The 19,289-nt window shown below is 37.5% G+C and overlaps 1 protein-coding gene across 1 annotated transcript; it reads left to right on the top strand.

Annotated features, from left to right (window-relative positions):
- Positions 1–1,946: 1,946 nt before the first annotated feature.
- LOC131784753 (uncharacterized) lies at positions 1,947–17,624 on the top strand. The gene is made up of 17 exons (XM_066174378.1): positions 1,947–2,358; positions 4,979–5,227; positions 8,327–9,188; positions 9,565–9,648; positions 9,871–10,208; positions 10,309–10,378; positions 10,470–10,666; positions 10,870–11,008; positions 11,277–11,532; positions 11,945–12,441; positions 12,772–12,863; positions 13,462–13,519; positions 13,848–13,933; positions 14,762–14,830; positions 15,459–15,554; positions 15,859–16,072; positions 16,859–17,624. The coding sequence occupies exons 1-17, from the start codon at positions 1,990–1,992 to the stop codon at positions 17,281–17,283; spliced, it is 4,101 nt and encodes a 1,366-aa protein (XP_066030475.1). The 5' UTR covers positions 1,947–1,989; the 3' UTR covers positions 17,284–17,624.
- Positions 17,625–19,289: the final 1,665 nt, after the last annotated feature.

Raw genomic sequence — 19,289 nt, 5'->3', positions numbered from 1 at the left:
CCGTGTAACGCAACAATAAGCCTTTTCTCGGCCATAATCGGTCTCAAACACCCGCACTTAAAATGCGAGAAACACATGTACCGTTGGAGAGTGTTTGAGAGCGTTTGGTCAGAGCTGTCAAAGAAGGATCAAAGCAGCCATCCAAATCTTTAAAAGGCTCCAAACTACGACGTACATCAAATTTTACCTTCTTGAAATCCGGTCTCAAATTACATACGCAAAAACAGTGATGGCGTTATTCCTTGAGAACCATAGAATACGCGACAAATACGAACAAAAAATACTTTTACACATTCAGAATAAATCAAATTACATTTACCTATGGTGAAAGGAAAAAGGAACGAACGGGCTAACTGTTGCGGAATGTTCAGTCAAAATCTACCGAATTCTGCTGCTTTCACCGCCATATTGAAAATGAAGCTACCACAATGCAACGCAATCGGAGTGCGCACACCGCCTGGTTTTAACCGATATGTGATCATTTTGTTCACAAAAATGCGGTCCGAGACCAAAACTGTTCCTTCGACTTAATATATTTCAACGTTCAGGGCTGTACACTCACTGATTTTTCCATATTTGCCTCATATATTATTATTGGCTTAGTACATGAGGAACTAGCGAATTTTCAAAGGGAAAAGCAAAGCGTAGCTTTCGTGACCGGCCATTTGTTTACTTTTCTGGTGATTTTATCTCTCATCTGTTTGGTGACTACGCAAATATTAATATGAGGAAATCAGACCATATCAAGGCTTGAGATTCTATTAAGAACGATTGTGGCCGCTTTGTTAGAAACCAGATACAATGGCCGCTTTGTTAAAAACAAAAGATATCAAGAAACGGGAAAAGAATACTTCACAATGGTGCAAATGATCGTGAAAGATGAGGGTTACTAATATTTTGCGGCTAGTGCAATATTTGATGCCTGATTATCCACCCAGCCCACCCTCCACCCCACAAACGCCAACAAAAACGACATTGTCTGCCTAAGGACCTCTGCCCATCCTACCTTCACCCTAACAACCTTTTTTCCAATTCTCATCACGACGAACGCACAAGTTTTCTTATCACACAACTGCCTAAAAATGAAAGAGAATTTATTCCATAAGTCTTGAAAGTTCACATAAACCGAATTCAACTGCACCTATATTCAACAAGTCCAAGAAATCGATATAAACTAAAGCCATAACATCAATGAGCTGGTTCCAAGAGGCCTTTGATTTGACTTGGGAGCTATTGGGATTGTGAGGAGAGAAGCTGGAGACAGTTATTTCATAAAACAACCATTTGCGCCTGCAGACCATATACAAAGGGTTAACATTGGTGTCATATTCTTTCATCTAATTAATCAGAGTTAACGTACGTCACAAGTTTGGATTTTTCTAGAAGGATGTTCGAATTCACGTAAATGTCTGTGATTGCATGATCAGTCCGCATGTGCCTGTATCAGTTTATTAATCGTGACAAAACCACATACCAAGGTCAATTGGATGAACAGGGAATTTTTATCTGTGACGCAAACTTCAGACACGCGTGACTTACAAGGCCGGGTTTTCACCGATTTTCTGTCAAAATTTTTATCGTTCCAAATACGCATTAGCGTTTCTTTTGAACAAGGAACGAAAAGATTACCTAAATAAAATAAGTTGCCTTAAAAGTTTAGGATAAAACGTAGATCTCTCCTGGGTTAAAGTTATCATAGGGCTATAACAAAAATCTGTCAACACCCCAAGCAATACGAGAAACGAGGAAGTGCTCTGTAGTTTAAGCTGTTGCTATGTTTACTGAAATTAAGAAGACAATTTTAGATAATTTGACGCTAACATAATGGAACTGCCATCTCTCTTAGCAACAGTGAAATAATTGACAGGCCAAGTCATTACTGTCATTTGATACTAAAAGAGGATAATAAATAGGCGTCTCTTTAAGCAACGGAAAAAGAAGCCAGACTCTCACGACATGTTTTTCATGACCCTGTATTAGCAGAAAGGGATGAGAATGAAATACTCAGTAAAAAGTCGTCGTAAACCGCGTCAATCAAATAAGAGCAGAGACTTTAAAAACGAGGTAGTCATTCGCGTCGCGAAATGGGTAACGGCATTTATAATCTATGGGGCTGTCTTATCGTGTGTTGTGACGAGCAAGATTTGTTTGCTAGTTCTAGGGCAGCAGTTTAAAAGTATCGATGAAACTACAACGAATTCCACAACCAAATATTCGTCAGAGACAAATAAACAGGCTCTCTTTTTGATGCTCGTTTTGGTTTTAATGATCCCAGAAGCTGTTTGTTTTATAATTACATGTTGGACAAGTTTGTTGGAGAAAGATCGACCGTGGCCTTCGAAGCAAGCATCCATATTTGTAAGTATCAGATCTTCATACTTAGTCATTGCTAAAATGAATCTCTTTAATGTTTGCGTTGTAAATAAGGAAATTTTAAAATTGAAATTATGCCCTGCTAAGGGAAGATTTTTTACATGAACTTAATGAACTCGGTCTGACAACATTTTTGAGCATTTCCAGTTTTACGCGCACGTTTCGCACTAAGGCAATTTGGTCAAATGTGTCGTGCGGCCATTGAGACCTGCCAATACAGCGCGATTTCTCCTCCTAAATCAGATGTGTAAAGTGAATTAGCAGTGAATACTAAGACTGACTCACAACCTTCCAAAACCACGCAAAAAATTTGAAATTGCTAGGGTTTGAAATACGTATTCATGTCTTCTGCAAATCTTTTTTCATGTTTGTTGTTTTCACTTTAGTCTCCGGTTTGATTGCTTACTTCTTCCGTGTTTCCTAAATGAAATTTATCAAATTGGCGAGTGAATTAAATCTATCATTCAATTAGACAGAGGACCAAGAATACTAGAGGTTGGAGTACTCAGTGATGCGATACCGTTAAGGTCACTTGTGTATTTAATGTTTGTGTTTCATTTTTCTGCGTTTATTTAAAATTTTTCTCTATGTCCCTGTGGTGAGAGTTATTGCAGGAGGAAATCATTTAATTTTTAGACGCCTTTAAATCTTTATCAGTAACAGTAAATATTTCGCAATTTCTGGAAGAAAGGCTTCTCTTCGTCTCTATCTCATCACGAAAGTAAATGAGAGATGTGGTCGATGGAAATCACTATTGATACAACAGCGTCACGTAGCTACAGAGCTGTGATTGCAATTTAGGCTTTTCACTCATGCTCTTTCAAAATAGCAGAAAATAATTTTATAGCCAGTGTTATTTCGCATGAGTGCGTCAATGGACACAAAAGAAAGGCGTCCACGATCTGTAAACGCTACGAGAATGAACAAAATGGCTCAAAACGTTCTAAGTTAAATAATAATGGGGAAGTTTAAGAACAGGTTTGACCGCCTCATTAGAGAGATACTTTTATTCGCCAGACAGTCGCGTATTTACGCGTGAAAACTGCGTCCGTTCTTGTGAGGGTCTTTGTGTTATGCCTTATGTTAACTTAATCAACTCTACTACGTCCTTTCACTACTTTTTGAATGAGTATTATGCATTATCTTGATAATGGCTCCGTGAAAGCGCTGATTTGTTAGTACCAGTTCGTCTTACATACTTACTGCAAACAAAAATTTCTCTTCCTGTTTCTAAAAGGATCGGATATTCTTTAATTTCCAGGAAAGGAAGTGTGTTTGCTTTTGTCTGTTTATGTGCGAGCTCCTGACACATAAACAGAAAAGCAGTGCGAAACGATTACAAGTATATTCCACTAAATGTACTTGTTGCCGGTTTAAAACGTAAGGTTGAATTCTCACAAGCTAACATCGTCTATACTTCTTTCTTATTCGGTAAGTAATTCTTTGATTTTCATTGCAACGTCGTAAAAACAAACAAAAAATCATTTTCCTTCGATGGCAGTTCTAATTTCATAGACAGACTTGTCGTACTATGTTGAACTGACAAAAATGATGCGGAGACTTTCAGCTCTCATGCTATGAAGGGTCAAATTAAAAATGAAATACTCAAGTTCTCGGCGACTGAACTCAAGATTCAATATATTGAGGAATTGCCTGTTAAACTAAACCCGTGCATAATTTCGGATCGAAGGGATTCGATGGCAATATTTCCTGCTTTGTTGAGATGTATGGTCGCTTAAAAAAATTATGGGTCAAAGGAAATTAACCAGTTGTAGCAAGTGTTTGGAACTGGAAATTATTTACAAAAACGATATCACTGCTTCCATAATTAACCCAAAGACTTTCATTTAAATTCGTGTCTACAATTGAATAAATTTCTCTCGCCCCAGCCCTCCCTCTTTGCGTTACTTGATATCAGATAATCACTATTTACTGACGATTCGCCTGTCAATCTTTTTACCACAATAGGCATTGTTATCACAATCTGATTGGCCAGTTTGCCGTTTTTGATAAGTGTACAGACAACGCTGCTCGCATCAACGTTTTACGATCGACAGTGGTTTAGCGTGGTCTGTACTCTTATCAACAACGATATTCGTCATCATTGCAGTGCTCAAAATTTGTTACAGACTCACCCGGCTGCTTCCATAACATTTTAAGCTCTGCGATGACGACTATCGTTGTCAAGAAGAATACGGACCACGCTTAACCACTGTCGATTTGTTAATTGGCCGCTTGAGAAATGTCAAATATTTTTTGGCCACTTGAGAGTAAATATTATCATCGTATCTGTTTTATGTCGGTGGAGTTCCCGCGAACGCAACACGAGACTTGGGCCATTATATTTCAAATAGACACCTTTTCCGATGCAATGCCGAATCAACGTCACACAACGTTGATCTCGTCTTCTCGGTTTTTTCGAACGCTCACAATTTTTCCGGATATACTGGTTCTTAATCAGATATCTTTGGCTCCATGTGGTCTTAAGTACATAACAGCAAGTGACACGTATACAAATAGCACTCGGTGCAGCAATTATTATCATCTCTTATTTGTATCTCCACATTCAAACTTAGGATGCTATAATTTTTTCTTTACACGGCAGACTTTGATTGGTGGATTTTTAGAAGCATGCTGCTTGTGCTACATTGCTGTGGTGATGGTGACAGTTCTACCTGTGAGCCCTGATTCAATCGTGTCACTAATGTGCAGTGTATCTGGGTTATCGTTACTATGGCAGGAAGTCTACAAATTTTTGTGGCAACGCGAAACCCCAATCAGCAAGCGGGTTATAGTGGCATCTCTACTCTCCACCGTTCTTGTTTTTGCTGGCACTATCATTCTGTCTTTCAAGGTAACTTGAACTAAAATTGCTTTCGTTCTTCGACCTTGTTGTTCACATTGTTATTTATCATTAATATATGTCTAGAAATGTTGAAAAATTAAGCAGAACTACACTATTTGCAAACATTTCATGAACGGGTGACAAATTATTGGGTTTCTCTACATTTAACTTAAAGGGTAACTGACGCCAAATTTTTCTTCTTTTCTTTTTTTTTGTCCCAATACATTCCTCTTGGATTAAAGAATCCTAAATGAGCAAATTAACGATATAATGTGCAAAATCAAATTTTTTACAAATTTTTTTTGAGGCTTAATCGACGGCCATTTTGAGAACGGTGCGATTCAGGTCACGTGATGTGATGCGTCACACGTGTGTAAGGCATTGAAAAGCGTCTTGTCAAGACCTGAAAGTAACAACTTCGCCCGGCTGTTCAGCTGCTATCGAAATTTACGAGCGGAAAAAAATAGGATTTGTTCCACTCTGGTATAGGCCACCATTTAGAGACTTCGAAATACGAAGAGAGAAATAAAATAACGAAGGCTGAAAAATCGAAACGCGACGGATCGCTTGTCTGTATTCAGAGCCACAGGTAATTTGCACGCCATTCCAAACAGCTGCAAAAAATTATGTTTTTTCCTCTTACCATTATCGAGTCCTATACTAAAATAAATGTTTTTTAGTCCAAGCCGAAAAGCATTTGACTTTAGATTTTGTCCGGTGTATATCACTGTGACTTCAGGCCCATCGGTTCTGGATTGAGCGTGACTAAACGCAAAGTGTTGTAGCGTATTATGAGAGGTCGTCATCTGGTTTCGTGAACGAAACTCTTTCACGTTCCCGAAATGTACAAGAACTTTTTGTTTATTTCCTTCGATGAATTTCGTTTCTAGCTGAGAGTTCTCCAGGAATGATTAAAGCTAGCATTGAGCTGCATATATAGCACATTCGTGTGCCTAAGTTTAATTAACTTCCAATGGAAGTGAATATTAACAGAAACATGGTGTAAAAGAATGTTACAAGAAACGCTTTGTTATGAGCGCCACACTCAAGCGTTGTTTCTCATTTGCGACCGGAAACATGATGAAATCAATCCTGTCCGAAAGGTTACTCGTTTCAAAAATGTATCAATGTCAGCAGAGTGAACAATAAATTACTCGCCCTCGTTTATCGTAAATAAAACAAGCCGACAACCTGAGAGAGTAAACCACTATAGCACACGTCAAGGGACCACCTCGCACCCACCGTTTAAAACGTAGTGCTTTGGTAAAAAGCACTACGGAAATAACAAGCACGTAATGTTTCTCAAATTACGACCTGAACTTGAAAAACAAAAACAACCAAAAAAAAAAATATATTTATATATATATATATATATATATATATATTCACGCTCAAGTTATCCAAACCTGTACCACTCTTAGCCGTGTTGAAATTTACGATATGGACTGAAAACGACAGGATGTAGAACAAAGAAAACGAAAACCAGTGAAGCGCTCTGTAGCGATGTTTTTTAACAAAACAAATGCAGACGGAGTCAGCCTTCACCAGTTTCCCCTAACCCTGGATGCTGAACAATACATCTGGCTTCTGCCTGAAACTATTCCACTGTAACATCCTCCAAATTTTTATTTTTGACGACATCTACTTCTTGGCAAAAGATTTTTTCTTCCTCCCTCCACATTGATTGGAAGAATCCACACTGACACCTTGTAATAAAAAAATCTGTAAAGTAGCAATTTTTTTCGCGATGTTGAATAGAAGAAATAAAGAGCACAACTTGTATGATTGGTTTCACCAAAAGGAACAGTTATCAGCTCTGTAACTGTCACAAACGTGAGAGATAACCCAAACTTTAGGCTACTTTACTTTATTTACAATTCTGCATGTGCGAGTGCTATTTTTTCTGCATCGTGTTTTAAAGTAAAAGCCGAGAAATATTCAATAGTTCGCCAAATTCAACACAGGAAAACTTAAAATCGATTCAAACGCGTGTGAACCTGTATAACCCATCCAATTAAACTTCCACAAGCGTGTATGTTTGTATTTCAGTCAGTGAAACCTTAGCTTCGAAAGATGCGTGCGTCTAGCATAAAAACACTTCGCTCCCATGGTATTCAAGAGTTTGCACATTTGGTTTTCTTTACTTGATCGCTCCTACATTTAACAAGCGACTGATTTTCAGATACTTTATTTATAGTCGTAAATGCTATCACCATTCTCGCTTTCTTGATTGAGGCGGCCGCAGCCCTCGGGCTCTTGATCCTCTTCTGACTCTCGCGCTCTATTTTAGGTTACGTTCGTCCTGGCGGTTCAAATCGCAAGGGCCTGGTTTGGCCAAAAGATTCATAAACCCTTTCATTACGTTCGCCTTCCATCGAGGCCTCAAAATCCGAATAAACAGACCCCGAAATAGAACTACTTTCACTCGAAGTACTATCCGTCATATTTACTTTGGTCAATGTACACACGTGTGACGTATAAGGTCACATGATCAAAATCGAAGCTTTTACGGCGGATGACTCATGAAGCTGCATTCAGGAGAGTTTTCCCGGCGAAAAAAGGTACAAAGAGGCATTCGAAGCACATTGTATCTGTTTCAATGCGTTACCCCAGGCATTTAGACGGTATTCCGAAAAAGTGACCTGTTAGCCGTCAGTTACGCTTTAACGTTAGATCCAACCAATTTAGAATTGAATTGGTAAAAAGTGGCACACATCATTAACATTCGTAAAGACAGAAGCCAGTGAGCGTTTAAAATTGTTTTTTACACGTCAGTTGATTGTTTCGAATGCAACACAGAATTGTGATAATACTGTATATTAAAAGCAAAAAATGCTCTTTTACTTTTGGTTAGGAATGCCTAATACTGCTATTTTTTGCAAGCTCAGGAGAAATTTAATAAATTAAATTCATGGATTCGAACAACAAAGATTTCTTAATAGCAAGCCAAAAATTTAAAGGACACAAAGAATAAATAAATTCCTGTCATTTCTGCTTTGACATGGCTTTTAATTTGTGAGGATCCTTAGTTATCTTTCTATAAGATATCATGTTATTGAGAAAAAAAGTGAAAAGTCGATAATTTTCTTGCTTATTTTTTGTTTTAAGGTGACTGACCGAACAGGACAGATTTGTTCTCAAGCTGCTTTTTACCTGCTCTCCATTGTCTGGTCGCCCAAGTTTAGAGAAGTCCAAATTCAAGGGAACTATGCCAAAGGTAAGTGTCCTGAGGCCATCAATTCATGTAGCATTGTCAACAATCCAGAGCAAGGTAACGATGAGATTCCAGAATCATCAGTCATCAGACTTGGGACCGTGGAGAGCAGAAACAGTCACCAAGAGCAAGATCCTACTGTAGAAGGGGAAGGAATTCCAGTTATTTATTCTCGCGATGCAAGTGATAGTCACTCACAAGAAGGTAATGTAACAGGAAGGATAGCGGATTCTATCGATGAGAACCATAGATTTAACCCAAACCCAAGTTCTTGTGTGCCAGGAAGCACAGTTCAAGCGAAAGTGGCCATCATTTCTTCTTTCTGTAAACTTTTTTTCATCCCCGTAATGGCAGTTATATTTTCACAAATATTTGACATTGTGCAGCTCAAAAACATCTCTAACGGATTTCGAGATATAACAACTTCAAATCCATCATTTTTATACTTTATACTTCACATTGTAACGAGCTTCTTCGGTTACAATTTCGGTTGGCTCGCATGTTCTCTCGGCATGCACTGGATCGGATATGCTCTACCGTTGATGCTGGCAACACCGATTTCTGTTATCGCGCCACACCTCTGGAAAATATGTGAAAAAAAAGCACTTCCATTACCGTGCGCACCAAAACCTTCATATTATACAATAATGGCCGCAGTGTTTCTGTGGCTTGCACAGTGCATGGTGACGACCTATTACTTGTGGAAAAGTCCCGAGGAGAAAGCAAACCGCTTGCTTTGGATTCCATCTTACAATGGTATGTATTTTTACACCTTCCTTACTAAATGATAGACAGAGTCCAGAGGTACACATTTATTTTACATGTTCTGTCACTTCAAACGTCGTCGAAGAAAAATTTTGCCTTGAAAACGTTTTTCTTTTTTCTTTTTTTTTTGTGGAAATTGATAACGACGAGGACTTAAACCCAAATCTTAAAATAGGAGAAAATAAAACTGCAAAGACATCGAATACCGAAAACAATTTAGTCAACGAGACTAAACGGAGGAAACCCAATAATAATAAGAAGAACACTACAAATATATTAATCACTACATATTGCGGGATGAATGAAGTGATCGCTTTTATCTGAGTTATATAGTCCAAACGGTAAATTTCGTATTTTTTTTCCTTAGGTGTTTGCTTTGAACAGTACTTATTAACTTACAGACGAAACCGCTCATCTGAAAAGGAACACTCCACACAGCAAAATCTGCAAAGTAACTATTTATTTTTTTCTCCTTCCTCTTATTTAGCCGCCATTATTTTAATCTCCCAGCCATCGTTCGTCACCGAAGGTTATGAAAACTCTAATCGTGTCACTCGAAGAAATATCACCTTGTCTTAATTATCATGTGGCGATGGCCGGATTTCCAAGTAAATTGCAACTAGTAGCAATTATTTAACACAGAAATTCTCACAAGTTTTGTTCTTTTTGATAGCCTCTAGAGGAGAGGATAGTCAAATGCATGTCTTCATTTGCACTACAATGTATCTCGAAAAAGACAAAGAAATGGAAGAACTTCTTCGGTCAATCATAGATGTCAACAAGAACCTACAGAACTCAAGGCACCGTTACGAATCACACGTGTTCTTTGATGGTTGTGTTGATAAAGACCGGCTGAACAGTCATGTGTTGCGGTTAGTTTATCTGGTGAAGGAATTCTTAAATTTGCCTCTCAACAGTTGTATCAAGATGAGGACCCCTTACGGAATGCAGCTAAAGTGGACAGTCCGGGACAAAATGGAGTTCACAATTCATTTAAAGGACAGTACAAAGGTGAAGAATCTTTCTTGCTTTGAAGTAATCTAAATTTCTATTGTTTATTATTAATACAGGGCAGTTAACGCTCAAATTTTGCATTTTGGGCCAAACAAAGGTGAAGAGGAAGAAGAGGTGGAGCCAAGTAATGTATATGTCCTACATCCTGGATTATAAAATCCCTGAAGGTAAATATCAACTTTTTCATCGTATCAAATTTTTAGACTATCTTGTCATTATGATAAAATTAATCCAGCCTTATATATGATTACATCTCAGGGAAAGACGACCAGTGCTTCATCCTTTCAACAGACGGTGATGTTAAATTTACCTACGAGTCCGTTGAGACCTTAATTGATCGAATCTGCGAGGATACCACAGTTGATGCAGTTTGTGCCCGTACCCATCCTCTAGGCCGTGGACCCATCGTATGGTATCAGATATTTGACTATGCTATCGGCCATTGGTTTCAAAAGGTTTGTGTTGTCATTTGAGCTGCAAGATGAGTATAATAACCATATCTAGTCATTTTTATCGTGAAGACTTTTTTTCAGCAAAGCAATCGAACAGAAAAGTTATGCTTCAGGGAGATAACAAAGACACCTCTATTTCAGTCAGGCTTATAAATGTATGCAAAACAATTTCTCTATTGTTTTTAATTTTTTTTTTTTTACTTTAGGTGACTAATCATATGCTTGGCACAGTCTTGTGTTGTCCTGGATGCTTCAGCTTGTATAGATGTGAGGCTTTGAGGGATGTTTTAAAAGAGTTTGCCACTCCCGCAAAAGGTCCCTTTGAATATCTTTCCAAAGACCTGGGTAAGGTTCATTCTCACCTCTTTTTTTACCTTACTCCGTTATTTATTCATTAGAACTCTTCGGTAATTACATTTACTTTGTGCAAATAAAAGATTGATAATAAGATAAATGAGTAAATAAATGATTAGTGCCTCTTAATTTCTTTTCCTCCTGGACCCACGATTGTCACCATCAACCCCCTTATACTGTAACCGTGGCATAACTATGCTCATATGTCATCATTATGCTCATATTGCTAAAATCAACTAAGTCACAACCATTTTTTAAGGGGAAGACCGTTGGTTGTGTACACTGATGATACAACGTGGCAAACGATTGACATATTGTGCTACTGCGAATAACAGCACTTACTGCCCGGAGAGCTTTGAAGAGTTTTACAAACAAAGGAGACGATGGACGCTATCTTCCCTCGCTAACTTAGTTTTGCTGATCAGCAAAGGGAGAGAAATACTGAGAAATAACAAACATGTCTCGTTTTTATTTATCCTTTACCAAACGTTCGTTGTCATTTTCTCTGTGATCGGGTAAGTTAAAAGCATTTTTAAAGTTCACATGAGTTTTTAGACATTGGCACAAGTCACTGAAAAGATAATTCTTTAATCGAGTCATATGAAGCATCAATCAATTTTTTTGGAAATCATCCTATATTCTTAGCATCTTTATTAAAAACCGCCAAAACAAACGTTATTTATGATGGCGTGTGAAAAAAAAGAGCGAAGCTTGCCTAACATAACTTTCAAAAGATGCGCTTTTGCAATTCCTGATGATGCTAAGGGTTAAAAAAACCCAGGATTGTTTACCAAGGAATGAGAATGTCTCTTGCTTTTAGAGCAGTATGATGTGCCTTAGCTGTCGTTGCTTATTACTGCGGGCAGAATTTAGGCCCAGAAATTTGACTGAAACTGTAATGCAACTTGACTAGTTTTTGTCTTTCAGATCGTCCACATTAATTCTGGTCATAGCGGGTGGAATGACACTATCAGGTGTTCCCATAAAGGAAATATACGCAGTCGCATTCCTCTGTCTGGTTTTTGTTGCTTATGTATTATTATGTCTCTACAAGCCAAAATGGCAGCTGAAAGTATCCAAGATGCTGACCTTTCTTTTCTCAGCAATTATGTGCATCATAGTAATTGGCATGGCTTCTCAAGTTTCAAAAGATTTGCAGGCAAGAAAAGTTTATCCAACTGTTGGAACGATAGTGTATACGAACACAACTTTAACAGCACCAAAACTTCTGCAACACAATTTACTGGCTGCTGTGAGTTCCCTGTACTTAGCTGGATTGATAGGGGTCTTTGCCATTGCTTCTTTCTTGCATCCAGGAGAAATCCTTTGCTCTGTCTGTGGAATTTGGTATATCTTGTGCCTGCCATCTGGCTTTCTGTTGTTGACGATATACTCCATTTGCAATTTAACCGACACTTCTTGGGGTACGTTTATTATAATTTTATCATTTCACTACTATCGTTGAACTCTTTGTAAAATTATTTTTATTTCCTGCACTTTGCTATTACACACCTTTATCTTTCAAGGACGCATTGATTTTTTTTTGTATTTCTAAATCAAAAGTGCAGAAAATTAGAGAATTGCAATCTGCCAAGATCAGATACGCAACAGTCAGCGAGCACAATTATCCATGCAGATGATTTTCTGAGGCATGCTCTCAAGTAAGAACTTAAAAGCGCAAACCCTATCTTTGAGTATAGTTTTTCTTTTCTGAAATTTCTTCTTAGTGTGTTCATTTTTTCTTTTTTCAACAGGAACAAGAGAGGGAGATTATTCTGGGTGTCCATGTTTGTGTCTGCAAAGATCACATCAAATTAGACCAGATCAGGATGAAAAAGAGAGTAAGGTACAGGATGATAAACCTTGGTTTCCAAGCATAACAGGGAAACCTTTAAACTCTACAGTAGGCCTTGTGAACTAGATACATCGCAAATTTAACCTACATTAAATCAACCAGTCAAAGTGGTTTATTGATGAAGTGTGGCCTTAGGACATGATGTACTTAGTCAACATGAAAACGTTTCAAACTCGTAGGAATCTGATCTATTGTTGCTGATCCTTTTATTAAAAACTTGTCACGGCGGCAGCCCTTGAAATGCAAGTGGATGGAAGGGCTTTTACGTTTGGGCCTAAATAAGTTAAGAAATATTTCAAGAAGACTAAATTTTTAACATTTCATTCTGAGGAATAACAGGCGAGCAAACCTTTCGTTTCCATAATTTTCGTATCAGATAAGATATGAGTTTGGGGAAAGGGTTCGGGCCCTCAGAACCCTCTTCCTGGATCTGCTATTGATTATTGTGCCTACCCAAAGTTATCTTTTTTCTGTCACTTGTAGATGATAGCTATTTCAATTATTGCTAGATGCAAAGTTTCCAATAACCTTTTAGTCCTTTAGCATTTCTTTCCTAAATCAGACATTGACGATTTTGCTTAAATTGTAGGGTCCCGGTCCGTCAGGTCTAAACAGGAAAGCAGAGTCACCAAAAGGAATAACAACAAGTAAGGCTTGAGAAATAACTGATAAATCCGCCTCGTATGGTGAAACAAGACAAAATACTTTCAGTTCGAAGATAAACATTTTTCCAAGTTGTTTCTCGGCGTGAAATAGGTGCTGCTGCACTACGAAAGTTTCTAAAATACCAGCGTAAAACCAAAACAATTTACCCCCCCTGGAGATAGCCTGATGAAAAAGACATCGACATCTTGAGTAAAGGCTCAAGTTATTGTTAGAAAGCTCTACAACAGGGAAGGCGGTAACTTATCCTAAACACCCATAACTCAATCGCAAGAAAATTGCTGACGACACACGTATTTCCTCCTTTCTTAGCTTTAGATACAATCCAAATGTCACCGTCTGAAAAGGAACGTATTCACACGCCAGTGAAGAATTATTTACAAGATAAAGAGCTGGGGGTAATAAAGCTGAAAAGCTGAATTTGAATAATATTATGTAACCAGAACCTATCATCCTGTCACGAAATGGATAGGTGGAAATTAACTGCACAGCGCCACACACTGAGCGAAAAGCACTTAGGACTCTATTTCTTTCTTGTAAGGTATTCTCTAATATCATAAATTCCGCTAACTATTACTTACAGCAATTCACTTCATTCACTTCTTTGATCACTCTCTCCGGGCTCTGGCTCTAACTAACTAAAGTCCATAGTGTTGATGCACATAGTAATTTACTATCGGCAAGTGCGATTAGGCATGCGGGTCAACTGACCTAGGAAGATTAAACATTCCTTATCAGAAGATTTCTGAAAACATTTTACACCAGAATCTCATGAATGAAGAACAACGTCCTTAAAGCTTCCGTGCAAACGATGAATCATTAACTTCGAAAGCCAAACAAAAACTAAAGTGTTGCTCTAATGAAAGGTCAGTAGGCAAAGTATGCACGTCCACCGATCTAGATTAGACAAGAAGCCACAATCAGGAAACTCATCCAGTAATAACCATAGTCCAGATAACTTCGAAGTTTTACCTCAAATCTTAGCTAATCGCTTGGTATCAACACAGCAAAAATGCTCTCTTATCCTATGACAATTAACCAAGACCCTCCTGCACTTTAGATATGAGGTAGAAAAAGAGAGCATAACTCATGATGGCCATATTTACTAGTTGCACATTTCGATAGAAAAGAATATAGATTAATCATAAATTAAGCTGGATTAAAAGATAATTTGTTTTTCTTGACTTTGATCGTGGTTTCTGATTGAAATGTTTTTCTTTTTTCAGAAATATGCAACTGGTTTCGTTGAAAATGGATATGAACTCATGATGGATTTAGCTGGATTACAAGAGGAAGTAAGTTTGACCTTATGATAATTATGAGAAGCCTCAAAAGCGTTCGGATTGTACAGACTGGCCTAACGATTGTTGGAAATTAAGGTTTCAAAATTGATTCTATATTATTATTTTTTTCTTATTACTAAAAAGGTATGAACAGTCCTTTGTCTACTACTAAAGTGACAAAGCTCTGCGATCGGTTCATATCGATTGTCAGCTTCGTGTCTGTTAAAATCGTCAACTCTCACTGTGAAGGATCCTGAAATCACATTTTATAAATTTCCAACTGATAGATCTGTTTTTCGAGGAGGGTATCCTGTCTTTACATCATAACCCCCATCTGCTTTGTCTAAAGTAAATCAAAGTCTTAAGCCTGCGTAGAAAATTTTCTGAACTCCTCAGGGAGGGGAGACGTACAAATCCTCATTCTGCAGACTTTGCTCTACTTGCTAAGCAATATTTATTTTAAAAAAAAGTGTTACGCAATTCTCCTAGAGGCAATTTATAGATAATGCTTAATGCCAATTCCCACTAAAACATATTTTTTTTACTTTGTATTACTGAACTTTTGAGCTCTTCAATGCTGTCAGTTTTCTTTTGCTTTCTATTAAAATGGAAATTGTCCATTATTTTTATGATATTTCAGGATCTCAAAGAAGTTGGTGTAGAGGAAGCGGATACTGAAAAGCTCCTGCAACACATAAAGAAAATTCCTCTGGTTAAGATCAGTGACGACATTCCAGTAAGTTATCTAAACAACTGTATTTGTATCTAGGAATCAAGGAATCAAACCAATATAACCGACAATCAAAGAAAGGAAACTTGTGCCCATTTCTTCCCGAAATATTGATTTTCAACTCGTTGCACGCGTTCGCATGGTTTTGATCAACCCACTTAATTATTCATTTAGTAAAGAAGCTTTACAGTTTTTATTGCGAAAAATGAACCAACTAATCATTAATGTTGGTAAATGAGAATACAAAATAGTTGCTATCGATAGAGGATATTTGAACGTGTTGATGTCTTTAATGCATTTCTATCTTCAGGGAAACGTTAGAGACTGGTTAGTAGAGTACCGTCTTGAAGAATATTGGCACATGTTTGAATCAAAAGCATGTACAGATCCAGAGGCTCTTCAAGATTTAAAAATGAAGAGCGAAAGGAACCCGAGGCAATACTTGAAAGAAAAATTTGAAATCGAAAAACCAGGCCATTTAAAGAGGCTTATTGAGGCTCTTCACAGTTTACTTCCTTCTCCTGGTACGTACGACTTAAGAAAAATAACATATTTCTTCACCTCATATTTTCCTGAAAGCCATATATTTCAGTTCATATGATACCTATATCTTGTCGGTCAAGGCCGCAAGTGATATCATCGGCCCAAGGTTTAATGAATGGTAGTTATGTTTCTCTACCTCACACTAACATTATCTGAATGTGACCTTTCCGCTTGCCTAGTGAGACTTGAACACTTAGATTACGAGCTCGAGAGTTCTATCGCGAGGTAGGTTAATGAGGCTTTGTCCTCGTTACCTATTACATTTAGAAATAGAGAGTGACGTAGTTGATTGTTCCTCTCTGTCCCCTAGCATGGAACAAAGTGGCCAATTAGATTGCAGTATTTTGTGATAGAATACGAGTAGATTTATATTTACTAAGAGCAAATTATGATTCCAGAAAACTCATGCTCTAGAAAATTTTATGTTTTCGCTTTTCTATGTCATTAAAAGTCATCAAAAGGCGATGAGCAAGGTTCGGACAATCGTTTGCTGCAGTAAATATTAAGAAAGTTATTTTCGTAATTAAGCTAAGGCTCTATGAAAGGAGGCGCTCGTCAGTCATAATTTGGCTTTGCCTTTGATTTTCTTCATTTTTGTCCGGTGAAATCTCTCAAAATTTTCACAAGTTGTGAAAATTGTCTTGCCCATCATTTCAAAGCCGAAAAAAAATAGGGGTTATAGAAGCAGTTTTCTCGCTATTTACAATTTTGTGTTTTCTTCCTCTATCTAAAACTTGGTAATTGCTAAGTATTCTTGGTTCTTTCAGAGATGAAGAAAATCAGCTTCACAAGTTGTGAGTTGGACAGAGTTCCTTTTGTCGAATGGGAAGATTATGATGAGATGAGGAAGGAAAACATCTACTGGGAAGGTTTACTTCCAATATGCCTTACTCCGGATGACAAGTCCTATGAGTCAACCACTTTTGGCCAAAAAAAACTCCGGAACCTTAGGATGACAGTTCTGTGGGTTTTCGGTGTAAGCAACACTTTGTGGATAATACTAGTATTGACTCTGTTTGTTCATAGAGACCAGGAGAATTTAGGTTTAGATCTCATCAGTTTTCTTATTGTCTGTGGAGGCATATTCTTGGTGCAGTTTTTAGCCCTCCTGTGCCATCGCGTTCAGACATTGGTTTTTTTTTTGTCACGTACACCTTGGACTGGAAATAATAGAGAAGATGAGAAAAAATAAAAGGAAACATGGCAAAAATGATATTAGATGGAGGAAAAATAGGAAAGAGGGTTTTATATCCCATGCTTAATTTCTTGGTTGTTATTTATTTCAAGAAAATTGACTTAACAAGCTGTGCGGTACAGGAGAAGGCCGTTTCCCATTAACTTCAATTGTCATTGTATTTAGGCACTGATTAGCCATACGCTTGATATAAAAAGTCAACTAGCACACAGTAGATAGTATTTGTGCTGTAAATTCAGAAACTTATTTGCACAATTGAGGCAGTTTGAGAATGAAAGTCCAATATCATTTCATAAATCCGCAGGTTAATGATTTCATGTGAGGTTTAAACTCAAAGATCAAATAAATGACATCGACAAAGATACTATATCAAAATAACAATAACATACATTTATTCTATACTTGCTCTACTTGGTTCTGCGATTATGGTTGTATCAGTTATAGCGACCAAAGTTATTTATTACAGAAAAGAAAAGGGAAATCGAAAATAATTCGTCTAGAAATTGCCGGATGGCAACAAAAAGGAGGGAACAGTCGAGTAAATAATCATAACAAAAAACTTTTTTTCGCGGATATCCCACTCCCCAAGCTGAACGAATCTCTATAGCTTCCTAATGTTTTGATTTGAATATCTAATGGACCAGCTTACCAGCAATGTACTGATAATTGGTCGACAATTTCTTCTCTTTTGTACTAAAAAAGTTTAATAATACTATTAGGCAGATGATTATCATGTCGAAAGTTTGCGGATGTCCATTGCATTACTCACTTTCGGATATCTCAACTCTCTTTCCCGAAGGAAAAAGTTTCAGCTCAAGATATTTGCTATTTAATATTAAGATTTTAAAGTGTGGAAATGGAAAGCGAAGCACTCCTCAATAACGCAGACATAGTACGTTGAGATGCATGTTTATTATCAGCTTATTCTACGCCCTCAGTCGGTAAACTGTACGGTAGGTTACGTTAAAGTGAGGATGAATGAGTCCATCCAGTCACTTAAATGCCCAGAATTTATTTTGCTCATCGTTTAGGGATCACAGGATTTTGAAGAGAGATAATTCTTTTGGAAGCTCTAGTACCTCTAAGAAATGGCGGTATTTGGGAGACTTGTAATTCAATCGCTTTTAGTGATCGTGTCAGCTCATTCAAGGTTGGCATGATGTTTTGAACCAAAACGTTACGATCAGTCGTCGTAACGGGTACCTGCGCGATAAATTTCCCTATTCGATGAATGTGGTATTTGAGCAGTTTTGTTCGGACGGGGTTTTTTTGCATGAGGTTTTTTCTATTCAAAATATCAATTTCAAAAAGAACAACTATAAATATTTATAATGACTATTGTTTGTATTAAAATCATTGTCATTATTCAATATTATTATCCGTAACATTAATTTCATCATATAACTATTGCATGACCATTTGGCGTGCGTCTGTGGCCCTCTTCTGATCGTGACAAATTTTCTTCTAAATCAAGCACGTAGGTCATATAGACAAAGAAAACGAGTTTTATGTCTGGACTAAAAACTTAGACTCGTGAAGGATTTCAAGGCTAGGCTGTTATTAATTTTTAGTTCCCTTTTCCATGCATAGAATCTCCTAAACGTAAATATCTTCTTAAACAAGTATCTTATTAAACATTGAGGGAGGTAACGGAAATTGAAAAATTTCCCTCATGTTGCACGCAAAGAAAAAATCTCTCCCAGAGAGAGTCAAACAAGGAAGTAAGTTGTAATTCAGGCTGTTTTTAGCTTGCAAGAGGTAGATCCCTCTTATCACCGATTAGGCAATTTTCTGTTCTTAAACAGTAACACAATTAAACTTCGATCTTACTGCATTCCTTTCATTCCGACATCTTCAAAATGAAAAAAAAATCATTCCAGCTGCAAAATCGACCTTGTATCCATCCTTTATTTTCTGGCAACACTGACATGATTGACAGGCCACGTCATTAATGACATTTAATACTGGAACTTGAGATTTTAGCGTGGCGTCTCTTTAGCTAG

The sequence above is a fragment of the Pocillopora verrucosa genome, chromosome 1, assembly GCF_036669915.1.
Source record: "Pocillopora verrucosa isolate sample1 chromosome 1, ASM3666991v2, whole genome shotgun sequence".
Lineage (NCBI taxonomy): Eukaryota > Metazoa > Cnidaria > Anthozoa > Scleractinia > Pocilloporidae > Pocillopora > Pocillopora verrucosa.
Note: the sequence above shows the minus strand (reverse complement) of the source record. Positions and strands in the feature narration are given on the sequence as shown.